The sequence below is a fragment of the Notolepis coatsorum genome (genome assembly GCF_963971535.1).
Source record: "Notolepis coatsorum genome assembly, chromosome: 17".
In the NCBI taxonomy this organism is placed as follows: Eukaryota; Metazoa; Chordata; class Actinopteri; order Aulopiformes; family Paralepididae; genus Notolepis; species Notolepis coatsorum.
Genome location: NC_140181.1, coordinates 41,900,751 through 41,914,320, shown reverse-complemented (window position 1 = coordinate 41,914,320; position 13,570 = coordinate 41,900,751). Strand labels below are relative to the sequence as shown.

At 45.6% G+C, this 13,570-nt stretch overlaps 1 protein-coding gene across 9 annotated transcripts in view; it reads left to right on the top strand.

Moving 5' to 3' along the window:
* Positions 1–5,856: 5,856 nt before the first annotated feature.
* Positions 5,857–13,570, top strand: part of csde1 (cold shock domain containing E1, RNA-binding) — a 65,977-nt gene continuing 58,263 nt past the window's right edge. For 8 of the 9 annotated variants that reach the window (XM_084333718.1, XM_084333717.1, XM_084333716.1 and 5 more), the window contains exons 1-4: positions 5,857–5,925; positions 8,750–9,465; positions 10,122–10,380; positions 12,481–12,679. In XM_084333718.1, the coding sequence (XP_084189844.1) occupies positions 10,255–10,380; positions 12,481–12,679 (325 nt within the window). In that variant the 5' untranslated portion in view covers positions 5,857–5,925; positions 8,750–9,465; positions 10,122–10,254. The remainder of the gene's footprint in view (positions 5,926–8,749; positions 9,466–10,121; positions 10,381–12,480; positions 12,680–13,570) is intronic. The other variant, XM_084333715.1, reaches the window with a different exon arrangement.

The window sequence follows — 13,570 nt, the reverse complement described above, 5'->3', positions numbered from 1 at the left end:
GCTGGATGCAATCCTACCTGGAGGGGAGAGAACAGATGGTAGAGGTAAACGGTACTCTACCCCCCCCCCCCTCACAGTGAGCTGTGGTGTTCCACAAGGAAGCATACTAGGACCGCTACTCTTCCTAATTTATGCAAATGACATGTCGTCAGCCTGTGACTGCAACTTGTTCCTGTTTGCGGACGACTCAGCCCTGCTGGTCTCTGACAAGAACAAGTTGCAGGTTGAAAAAACCCTCAGCACGGAACTAGGCAAAATCTGCATATGGCTCGCTGATAACAAACTGTCATGTACGCAGGTCTGATAATAACAACTGGAGGGCGGCACATGAGCAAAAGCAGCCCCTCTCAGTAAATATGTTCAAAATCAAGGTCCCAGGTGTAGGTGAAAGAAGACACAACACAAGACGTTTTCCAATTAGTAAAGTATATATTTATGGTGGTAGGAATTCAAACCTCCATCATAATGCAAGAAGGGGAAAAGGTAAGGGAGGACAAACAATACATACAGGTACACAAACAAACACTTAGTAGTTACGATACAACCTTGGGCCCATCCTAGGCCACCACAGCTGTGGAGTCTAACCACACTCCATGTGATAAAATGGCACCGTGCCACACAGTGTTGTTTTAGGCCATAGACAGGCGAGACAGCAGCCTCCCCACTCCACCATAAGGCAAGTGACTTCCAGCAATGAGACTCCTGTGTGTGTGTTATCTTCCCGCTTATATTCACTCATCCCACTAACTGCCCACAGGTGTAATCAAGCAGGTGCAATCAGCTCAATCAGGAGGATGAGTGGTCTCTGGGAAGAAGAGAAGAGGCAGCATTAAAAGATGACACATCACACCACCAAGAACAACATAACCCAACTCATGATACTAATCTGATGTTCACATGGTCTCCTAATACAGTAACAATGATAATGACCAACCCACGTACGTCACACCTCCCCCCATAAGAGCGAACCCGCAGGGTTAGCAAAACATTATCACCCATTATCAACCAACATCCGATTAGCATCACAGAACAAAAAGAATAAAATAGAAAGGTCCACAGACAAAACAGCAGCCTACACCATAAAACCAACCCATGTCAGATGCATCAGCTGCCGGACGTAGCTGGCACATTCCTCATACCGAAGCCATGACGGTATACTGTAGTCAACCATACGCGAATTGCTCAATGGTGTTCGCACTCCCAACATCAACCCTGTGCGTCCTGTAAGGCACATTAGAACACAACACAGCATGTGAAACAACAGTCCTGTCACATCTCAACTCCGACGAGACGCGGGCAGGACTTTTCATTAGCCTATTCACATGACACCAGCGTGTCCTCCTTCGCCGCCCGAGCGTATGCAACATATACTTAGTGGCAGAGACCTTTCCCCTTACCACATAAGGTCCTGAGAACCGGGCAGTGAGCACCGTACTAGGCGTGGGCAGCACAATAAGCACCTCATCCCCCGCCTCAAAATGCTGCGTCACCGCCAACTTGCAAAACTCACCACAGACCGAGTCACCCAACGCTAGACCTTGGTCTCGCTTCCGCTCCTGTGCACTAGGGACAGCACAAATAGAAGGGACATTGGGGTGATTATTAATCAATGCATCACACAATACGTTCGTAAATGGAGCGTCTCCAACCTCCAACACAGGGACGACCTTACCCCCAGCGATATCATTCCCCATGACGAAATCCACAACCTTTACGGGAAAACATGGGCGAACCGCGACCGGAAAACAACCTGTGATCAGTGCAGACTGTATACATGCACCTTATGCAACGGCACGCGCACACACCCCATGCCAATACCTCTCACCAATCCGCTCGACCGACAGGAGTCCACATCCAATGGTAATACATCAGCCAGGATGAACGATTGAGAGGCTCCTGTATCACGGAGTATTCTCACCCGTTGGTAGTCCCCAACTTTACCCGACAGGGACACAACCATCAAACAAAAAGGGCTCAAAAGAGCTATGCTGGTCAGGACATGACACCGTACCAATCAACCCCACCCCTTTCGGTTCCTGGGCTGACTCCCTGGTCTCCTGTCGATCCCTTAGCGCATGACAGTCCTTCACAAAATGCCCTTCTTTTTTACAATAATGACACACTCGCTCGTCACCCAAGGCATTTCGAGACGGCGGTGAGCGAGGTCGGAATGGTCGCTTGTCACCTCCGCGATACGGCGGCCCCGACGGAGAAAACACGCCCCCTCCTACATACACACCATTTCGTACAGAAACCTTTTTGTGGATCATTGCCAACTCGTCACACAAAACTGCAGCTTCCTGGAGGGTAGAAACCTTTCTATGAGGATTAACTCGCTCAAAGCCTCGACCCCATCCACCTTACACGCTTCACACCAACGAGTGAACATCGTCCGTTGTTCATGGGAAAATGCCACATGTGTTTGCGAGGGAGCTTTACTTAGTCCCCTAAACCGCTGCCTATACGCCTCCGGCACCAGTTCATATACGCGCAAGACAGCACCCTTCACTTTCTCATATACCATGCTGTCCTCCTTCGATAATAACTGGCATGCGTCCTGAGCCCTACCCGTGAGCTTATATTGCAATAATAGTGCCCACTGATCCTCCGGCCAATGCGAAGCCCACGCTACCCGCTCAAAATTAACAAAAAATGCTTCCACCTCAGACTCTCGAAAAACAGGAACCATAGAAATATGCTGCCCAACATTAAAACTGCCCTGGGAACCTTCAGATGAGGGCGAAGAAGAGCCAACACTCTCCAGTTCCATCCTCTTTAGTGTAATCTGGAGCTCTCTATCCTTCTCCTTCTCCCTTCCTCGCTCTTCCCTGTCTTTCTCCCTCTCCTCTCTGTCTCGTACAGCCGCTTTGTCCTCTCTGTCTCGTACAGCTGCTCTGTCCTCTCTGTCTCGCTCCTCCCTGCGCAAAAGCGCTCTCTCCTCCATCTGGAGACGGGCAAAACGCAGACTAGAGCGCGTATGGCCAGAAGACGTGGATTCTTTATCTGAATCCCCCGCGCCCTCACTTTCAGCTCTGGGCGTACTACCATTCTTCCTAATAGCACCACCCTCCGGGCGCAAGGGAGAGTCAACCCATTCGCCAGTGTTTTCAACCTCCTGGTCACTATGACTCACTACTCCCCGAGCCGTGCTGAACACCTGTTGCTCCACCAACCCAGCTATTACAGCCGCCTTCATATCAGCCTTGGACTGGGAACTTTGCACAGTAATATTATAATGCTTAGCAATAAGGCATAATTCCGCCTTAGTGCAACCTTCCACCTGATCCTCTGTTGGATCCGCCACGAAGACTTCAAAAACAAACGCCGACGCAGCCATAATATGTCTTTATGCGTGACTATGATACACCAAAAAAAATATATATATATCACGTCCTCACTTAATTAACCATGACCGTGCGCAATAATAATAGACACATTCTGCTTTTATACCTCTTAACCCAAACAATCCAACTGACCATATCTACCAAATGAAAACAATAACAAATGGTCCTAACCACTCAACTAGGAGTCACCTGTGTCACTCTAGCCTATCCCAGATAAACTACTCCACTACCTGGATGAAGGCTACACATATCTTCAGTCGCTTACCGATTTCATTGCGCGCTCCACCGGAATCACGACTCGTGCCCCCCACCCTCTAGCCAAGCAGGTGACCCCCCCTGTTACCTATGTGGCAGAAAAATAGAATGGTTAAGAGCATCACAACAACAATGGTTTACATCAATCAACTGTGTAGCACGGACAATGGAACCCACTAACTTACCAATTTAGAAAACGCTATCTTATTACACCTGATATGCTTCAATCGACAAGTCACCCCGTTATTTTACCAACAAGGAACCATACAATTGCGCAAACTTAACGAGCCCCCATATCATGTACGCAGGTCTGATAATAACAAATGGAGGGCGGCACATGAGCAAAAGCAGCCCCTCTCAGTAAATATGTTCAAAATCAAGGTCCCAGGTGTAGGTGAAAGAAGACACAACACAAGACGTTTTCCAATTAGTAAAGTATATATTTATGGTGGTAGGAATTCAAACCTCCACCATAATGCAAGAAGGGGAAAAGGTAAGGGAGGACAAACAATACATACAGGTACACAAACAAACACTTAGTAGTTACGATACAACCTTGGGCCCATCCTAGGCCACCACAGCTGTGGAGTCTAACCCACACTCCATGTGATAAAATGGCACCGTGCCACACAGTGTTGTTTTAGGCCATAGACAGGCGAGACAGCAGCCTCCCCACTCCACCATAAGGCAAGTGACTTCCAGCAATGAGACTCCTGTGTGTGTCATCTTCCCGCTTATATTCACTCATCCCACTAACTGCCCACAGGTGTAATCAAGCAGGTGCAATCAGCTCAATCAGGAGGATGAGTGGTCTCTGGGAAGAAGAGAAGAGGCAGCATTAAAAGATGACACATCACACCACCAAGAACAACATAACCCAACTCATGATACTAATCTGATGTTCACATGGTCTCCTAATACAGTAACAATGATAATGACCAACCCACGTACGTCACACAAACTATCATTACACATGGGCAAAACAGAGTCCATTCTCTTCGGTTCAAATAACAAACTCAGCAAGACCGACGGCTTCTCAGTCACAGTGGGTGACAATATTGTCACAAGGAAAGACGAAATTACCTACCTGGGTTCCATCCTAGAGGCAAATATTTCCTGTGACAAAATGGCATCCAATGTAATAAAAAAAGTCAACCAACGAACTAGATTCTTGTACCGGATCTCCTCTCTGGTAAACAAGAATACCCTGAAGACTCTGGCAGGAGCACTCATTCAAGGGTACTATGACTATGCGTGCACCTCATGGTACCAAAGCACCTCAAAGGCGCTTAAAACAAAATTACAAACATCACAAAACAAACTGGTCAGACTACTACTTGACCTGAACCCCAGAACCCACCTCACCCCTGCCCACTTTGACAACCTAGGATGGCTTAGAGTAGACGACAGAGTACAGCAACTTGCAATGGGCCTGGTCTACAAGATACACTATACGACCGGGGTGCCCATGTACATGTCAAAATACTTCCCAAAGGTCAGTGAATACCACAACCACTACACCAGAGGAAGCTCAACAAATCATGTTAAACCCAGATTCGGCTCAAACAAGGGACTAAACACGTTTCGCAATTATGCCACAACAATGTGGAACGCCCTACCCAAAGCTGTAAAGGAATGTGAATCCCTGCCCACATTCAAAACCGCTCTTAAAGAGCACCTACGGGAGGCTGCAATTCGAAACTGGCCACCGTAAATGCCCAAAACCCCCACCACCTCCTAATAGACAGTCTCCTCCCCACCGCATGTATATATTCCCTCCCCGCCGTATGTATATTTCCCTCCCACCCACCCACCCCCTCCTAATGTACAGTCCCCTCCCCATCATATGTATATACTCTGTCAGGATCTAGGGGTAACAGTACTGTATATTTGAATACCGCTTATGTCACAAATGTATCAGTACTAAATACCTATATGTCCCTATGCCATAAATGTCATGTATGTGGTGTATGTCATAAATGTCTATATGAATTGAAAATGGGGGACCCTGATGGAAACAAGACAAACGTCTTTCTCAGGTCTGCATCCCCTTAACAATTGTATGTATTGAGCCATACTGTATTGTACCCATTCTGCAATCTGTTAAATAAAGTTTTCATTCATTCATTCAGACTATCCCTTCATTCTGAAGACTTTTTCCCCATCCGTTCTAAAACCCCAGACATGTCGGTCTTGAACACACCCCCAAGATGCAACGTGTTGTTCCTGAACGCTGTGAAGTATCGCGATAGTGGCCCCGCTAATCACTACGTAATGTGCCGTGCTGCTTCTAGCGGCGCTGGTGACAGTGCTGAAAGCTGTTGGGGTGAGTTTTTATCAAAAAATCCTAATTTCAAAGTACCCTTTCAACGTTTGTTTGAACTATGTGATATAACGTTCCGTCATTTCGACAGGGGGGTATTTCGAGGACATTCCGCTACGTTAATGTTACCATGCGAAGCTTAGGCCTGGGTGGGGGCCGCAGCGGTGTTTTTCCTCCTCCACATAAATCACCGACACACTGGAGCAGTATGCTAGTGAGCGCTAGCTTCGAGCTAGCCAGCTTAGGTTAACGGCCTATTTACTTCTTCGTCGTCTATACAGAAATGTCCGTCCGTTTTCCAGTGTTAATTAAATATATCCCAATATATGTTGTGGAGTAGCTATTGCTCTATCGTTTAATGACGACCACACGGATGAGTGACACGCGCTGAGCGAACATGACGAGCGCGAGTCCTTCGCGTCTGTTGCAGTTTCTTTGTTGTCGCCTGTTCTGCTCCGCGGCCACAGAGACTCAACACTCACACCAGCACCAGGCGACATGATGGCGGAACCAGCTACTAGCTGCACAACACCAACCGCGGTGGCCAGCTAGTCGTTTAACCGGTGGTCTTTGCGAATCGCCAAGGCAAATATATTTTTAGTATTTGGTAGCTTAGCTAACTTAATCTGCCTACAGGCATTGTTTGGCTCTTGTCTTGTCACATCATTGGCAAACCAACGTTAGCTAGCGAGCTACATATCAATGCTCGCAACGGAAATCTGAAATCTTATTTTCTTTAACGCCCGTTAACCCCTAAAATATACTAGCAAGGAGTAATGTGTGCACAGACTAACGTTAGTTGCGAACTAGTAATAATAACTACTAACCATAATGCTAACGCTACATCAATCTAGTCGTGGTCGCTCATGTTTCGTACGTTAACTTAGCTAACGTTAGCTAGCATTAGTTACTAGTTGTAGCTAACGTTAGTAGTAGTTGCACTGACCGCATTGACTGGCTGGGAGCCATTTTCAATCAGTCTCCGAGTTGGCCATGCTTTGAATGATTGATTGAAAACTTTATTAACAGATTGCAGAATGGGTACAGTACAGTACAGCTCAATACAATTGTTAAGGGGATGCAGACCAGAGAAAGACTTTCGTCTTGTTTACATCAGGGTCCCCCATTTTCAATTCATCATAACATATATGACATACACGACACGACATACAGATAGACAGTACTGCTACATCTATACATTTATGACATACCAGATTTGCAAATACAGTACTGTTTGTGATACAAAAATAGTCCAGAAAAGAGAGTATATACATTTGACGTAAACTGTACATTGATGATAGCGACATTTGCTGAGCCACCAAGCCTGCTGTACATTTTCCAACCTGACAATTTCCATCAACGTTCTCAATCCCAACATATTCGGGCTGCATGTCGCGCCGTGTTTGATCAGGCGACGTTAGTTACAGCTGAGAATGGCTGCTTTCCAGGAACTCGCACGGCTACCTCCCTCTGTGCGGCTGTTGTTGTTCAGGCCCCCTGCACGGTGGTGTTGTCGGGGCCTGTAGGGCCAGAGGACCAGGAGGCATTTCACGTGTTTGTAGCTGTGCTGCCTGAAGTGTTGCCATCTTTCTTCAAAGTAATTATTACCAATCTAAGCTCTAGTTTGATATGGCCATCAGTTTTAGTGGTTCAGTGAGTGGACAGTGTTTTTTGTTTCCAACTCACAAGAACAGCAAGCTCTGGAGTTGCTTCCTGTTATCCAGAATTTCTTTCAATGGATACAGATGACATATCGGTTGCCTATCACCTTTAACACACTTCACCAAACTAACCTGCGATAATCGTTCACCGTTTCTTAACTACAGGGGTATGTGTAGAACTCTGCCGTCTAAATGGCAGACAACTTGTGAAAGACATAATTCACCATGAATACATTTATAATAAAACAAAGAAAATCAAGTTGTACAACTGGTATGGACCTCCAGACAGGCTATAAATTACGTTAGGCTTGCCTTCCTATTTTGAATTCTGATCCGTCTGATGTCCATCTACTACTAGGAATTGCCTATGACCCCTTTTTCAAGAATAGTTTTTTAACGCCCAGGGAAGCATGCGCAATGAGGCTTTATTGCGACACAGTCATAGCAGAATAGGTATCATGTGTCCCTGATCTGGTAGGCTGACTTGTTTTTCATACCACTGTATTCAGCACTCATCTTCAGTCACTTGCCATTCTTGTTGCCGTATAGTCAATAGAAGCCCTAAACTTTTATTTTCTCACTAAGATTAGCTCGACCTTAATACCAACTCACTTGTGATGTGTGCATACACACGTTTGCGTATCTGGTGGTGTCCACATAACTTGCCTGATTAACGGAGGTCCCCGTCAGAATTGGCGCCATACATATCAGCATGGCCAGAGCCAGTGGAATGCACAGGGACTTGTTGATCCATAGCAATTGCCTGGTGTATCTAGTCAGCTGCCTGGCATTGTGGGCCATGTCCAGAGGCAGCTGAGGGAAGCCTATTTTTAAGCCTGAGTCTGGGGGCCAAGAATCTGGTCTTCATGCGAAAAGGAAGTGCCATGGGCTACCCGTCCACAGCCTCACAGGTCTGTTGGTGTTCACATATGACAGAATATATCAATATATCAACTTCTCATACTTTGTTTAAAAAAAGCTGTCTATGATTTCTCTGTGGGCTTTGGCTCATGATAATCTCACAGCATTTGACCTTTTCTAAATTATAAATTTCTGCTTCCCTAATGGTTCTCGACCATCATGGTCGATTAGTACGTTTTGAGTAGCCTTGAATTCAAATTCTGTTCAACCAGGTCTAATCAATGATTTCTTTCCCTTCTCAACAGTATGAAGTGAAACGGAAAATAATTTTTGTACCATCCGCAACTGCTTCTTCAAGTTCAGATCACAACGAAGAAACAAGAGAAACATCCCAAAATAAGTTGCAACTCTCAAAAGAAGACGAGGAAGAAAAAAAAAAAACATCACTTCAAGGATTTTAAAACACTTAAGAAGCAACCATAATTTAACGACCAAAGACGAAGACGACACACACGGCTGCCCAAATTGAAACGCTCGCTGACGAGAAGCAATCCTATGCCTACGCAATTTACGGAGAAGACGATACCTGATCTGAAACCAGAAGTTTGTGCCTACTCAACAGCTTTGACAAAGCACACGTCCCAACGCTGCTCCTAGCCCTCCTCATCCTCACCGCACCGCCGAGTCACCCCGGGGTGCGGAGTGGGCTGCTATCTGCTATTTTTTTTTCTCCTTCAGTCACCCCCCCAACTGTCTTCCCATTTCCCCCTCCCTCTCTCTCTGTGTTCATCTGAGTTCTTTTTTTCTAAGCAGTGTTATTGCACCTGCGTTTGCCTTTTTTTGTTTGTTGTTGTAGTCCCCCCCCCCCCTATTTTTTTGCTTTATGCAACCATCTAGAACTTGTGCCAGAAACCTGTAACAGATAAGTGTGTGTGTGTGTGCGTGCAACTGTATGCGTGAAGAGGAGGTCCGCAACATCTGTACAGTCAAGTTCCCGACAAGTGCAAGTTTCAATTTTAAGGTGGGTGTCCTGTCCAATGTTCGTGCGTTCCATGAAATTAGACACCGGCTTTGAATGCAATGTCCTGGGATTTTGACTATGCTAACCAGTTTCTCTTTCAGCTTTTTCACAATATTTCTGAATATCAAGGTCCCTCGAAACAAACCGGCCTCTCGCTTTATGCTGAACCAACTAATCTGAAAAATGATGTTATTGCAAAAAGTAATTCACATGGATTATGGATGGGGGAGGCTCTCAAATCGGGATTCAGTGGTTCGGCAATGTTTTTCATGACTGAACACACCAATCACTTTTTGAATGTACAAATGCCCTCTTCGCTTGACTAAAATATATGCATTTTTAACGAGGCTTTTATGCAATTTACTAAAGAACTGATCCTTGTCGGTACACATTTGCTAAGAGTTCTGTAAATTCTACCTACTTCCTGTAGGTCATCTGGGCATTCCTTGAACTGAATCCTCTGTAGTTGCTTCTCAAACTATGAGGCGGCCTGCCTTCCCACCACCCGTCGTCTCAAGTCATGTTCACCCTGTTCCCCTTCTTTCCCCCGAAACGGCCCACAGCTCTTCTCCCTGTGTTGTGACACTTTACTGCTCACTGGCTGACCTATCTTCCTTTCCCTTCTGTTGTTTTTGTTCCTCTCTTCACCCTTGCAGACCTCCAGCGGTGTATCATTGGGTGGTCACATTTTAGAAGGAGAATTTACAAAGTCGAAAAACGATAATTTTCGAGCGAACAAGTAATCAAGTACAAGAAGGGCTCGAGTTTGGTCCGAGTTTATGGAAAAATATGGGCAGCCCCTGGAAAGGCTTTGTCGAGTTTACCTTGCCTGCGTCGCCGCCCACTGCATTCGTTAGCGCTGACCTGAGCAGCACCTCCCCTGTCGGACTCAGCCTGTCACCGTACGGCCGATCCGTAAGTTTCACCCCACCTCCTTCCTCCGTCCCCCGCCACCTTCCCCACCCCCATTGAACACCCATCCACCCACTTTGCCCTGCATCTCTGCTATGACTGGCCTAACCTTTCCACCCCTTCCTGGCTCCGAGAATAGCCTCTGCTCAGGTACAGTGTAGCAGTGTGTGACCGCAGTCTGGAAATTGTGGATCACAAGTTTGGAATTCCCACTTTTTATTCTTGCGTTAGGAAATTATTAATTGGATGTCAGCCAGGCTACATTTAATTTAACTGGTGTGTACATTTACTTGAATCTGTAAAATACAAACTTGGAAGTAAAATTTGACTGATTGGGTTGTTGAGAATATGCTAATTGACTCTACTCTGAGGCTCAGTTTGCAGACAAATTCACAATCGCACCTTCACTCGTTTGCTATTTGTTATGCATTACTTTGTAAATTGGCATTTTAATGTTATCGATCTATTCCTAAGATTGCCCTATGGACCACCAAAACCAAATGCTTAGGTCTGTTAGGTCCTTCACTAGCAATAGCATCAAATGCTAACAGATGAGGCTGCTCTGGGACCCTTCATAACCCATCATCAACTTACTGTGTATTTTAGATGCCTATTTATCTAACCTGTCATCTGCACTTGCATCCTCTGATTCTCTTCATTCTGGTTTTTGCCTTACTTGACCTCGGACAATAATGACATGAGCAACATCTCAAACTTCATTTCACCTCACTTGGCTGTAGAAAGAACTTGTTCAGTCATTTCTTTCAGTTCCTCAGTCTTATTTCCCTACTCTATTGGAGCAGGTCTGGTCTGAGTGTATGCATTCATGTTTTTAATGAGTTCTGATGCAAACCAATGATCATTATTGCCATTGATTTATAGCTGTAAATGTGACCCATGCAAAGTTTACACTGGAAGTGAGCCCCAGACTGTTCAGCTGTCAGTTTTTCATCATGGTTTTGTGTTTGGTGCTACATGGAAAATCCCCACTGGTTCATTGTGGCCAAATACAGTGTAATATCTCTTGCCCTCACATTTTGTTCACTACTGGTTTGTGTTGAATGAAAGCACTCAATGACTTGGAATACTGAGATTTTATTTGAACATGAATAAACTCTCCACCAGCTGTTAAGTCTTCAGTAAGTTCCTGCAAAGATATACTATTTTGAAAGCTGTTGCCCCCTCCCCCCCAGTGTGTCAGAGTCCGGCCTCCAGTGTCAGCAATGGAGAGGGGAACCTCTGAACCTCCGGTGGCACGCAACACTGGCCCCACTCCCTCTAGTGGGCCCGTGTCTATCCCCCGCTCCTCCTCCATGTCGTGCCCCACCCGCTCTAGCGCGCCCGTGTCTATCCCCCGCTGCTCCTCCATGTCGTGCCACCCCCACCCAGGCAGTAAAAAACACAAGCGGACGCCCTTGTATCAGAGATCAGTAAGTGGGCATGTGCAGTTGTGCCCACACTGACCTGAAAGCCTTGTGTGCTGCAGTGTTGTATTTAAGTGACTGATATTAACGGCATGGTTTTGGAGTCGTTTTGTTGAAGTGTGCCTATAATTTAGGCCTTTTAACTAGATTTGATAAGTCGGTCTTAATTGATGTATTGCCTAATGGTTTGGTTTTTGGAGAGGAATCTCAGTTTTTGCTTTAATATCTAATCTAGTTTTGAACAGGAATTTGCATGTTTGGCTAATTCTGTTAGTCTTTAGGTGTCTGGACTAATATCACTGAGGGAAAAGCTGAGTGGAAAGTGTCCCACTGCATGATTCTCTTGAGCCAACTAGAAATGACCATACACTGGCCTTTTTTTATTCGTTGTGAATGGTCTGAATCATAATGAAAACCTGTCCAGGCGTGGTTTACCTGACACATGGTGATGGTCAGATAGCCCCAGAAGCATCTAATGGGGTTTATCAGAGCGTTCTTCTCTGTATGCTGTACGTTGCATGTTTGAGTGAAGTGAAGTAGATACTAGTGTTTGTGTGGTAATGGTCTGTCCGACTACATTTTAAACGCCCTCATCTTTCTTTTGGTTTGTTAATGTTATCTGTGTTTTCTATTTTCCATTGTGTAAATGATTAATACTTTCTGCTCTCCTCCTGGCCAGATGAGCTTTGACCCGGGCATGCTCCATAACAACGGGCACACTGCCTATGCCAACGGCACCGGGCCTGGCATCAGGGAGACGGGTGTGGTGGAGAAGCTGTTGACCTCCTATGGCTTCATTCAGTGCTCTGAGCGACAAGCACGCCTGTTCTTTCACTGCTCCCAGTACAATGGCAACCTGCAAGAGCTTAAGATAGGAGGTGAGGGCTCCCCGGGGGCGTCTTTTTCACCTGTAACATTTGGACCGTCCTAGGCTAGAAATGATTTTGGCTAATTGAATTTAGTCAATTTAATGGACAATTGCTTTCCCCACATTATTCTCCTGCAAATGAATGCAATTGTGCAGAAGATATTGTTGAACACTGAAGCCAAGAGGTGTCCTTAGAAGTTACTAGGAAATTACTCCTTCGACATAAAAAATACAAACTAAATGAAACTATCTTAGTTGACTTACCGGTAATACCTTAACACTTTGAATGCCCAACCCGAGATTTCTCGGGTTATCAGCCTGCGGGTTGAATGCCCATCACGAGAATATTCGTTTTTTCTCTTTTTTTTTTATTAGCGATCTGAATTCATATTTCATCAACCCAGTCTACCGTTGGTAAATCAGCCACCCCAGGTGCTCAGATGTGAAAAAAGCGCCCCCTATCATCTCCCAGATGGTAATTCACCCTTTTGGATTGGACTCAATGAAAAAGCATGAGGAAAAAAAACCTGGAATCCACGTTTTACTTCTCACGCATGTAACCGGCGCCGATCAGCTTCATGCTGGACCCTCGGAACAACGTGGTTACTGTGTTTTACAGTATACGCGTGGGATCAATAAAAGGATTGATTTTTTCGAATGGCGATCAGGAATTGGAATAATCCATTTGGATACCATCTGATCTCAGGTAAGGAATCTGTTACCAGTCTTGGGATAATCAGACCCGTTTTCACGGAGATATAAGCTTTTCCCCTATAATGTGATATGCTGTTTGACTGTAAGAGCGATCAGGAACTGAGAGAATCGATTTTCAGCGCGCGGCACCAGCGTGCACACGTACACATATACTATAGATAATCTAGCGTTTATTTGAAAACGATTC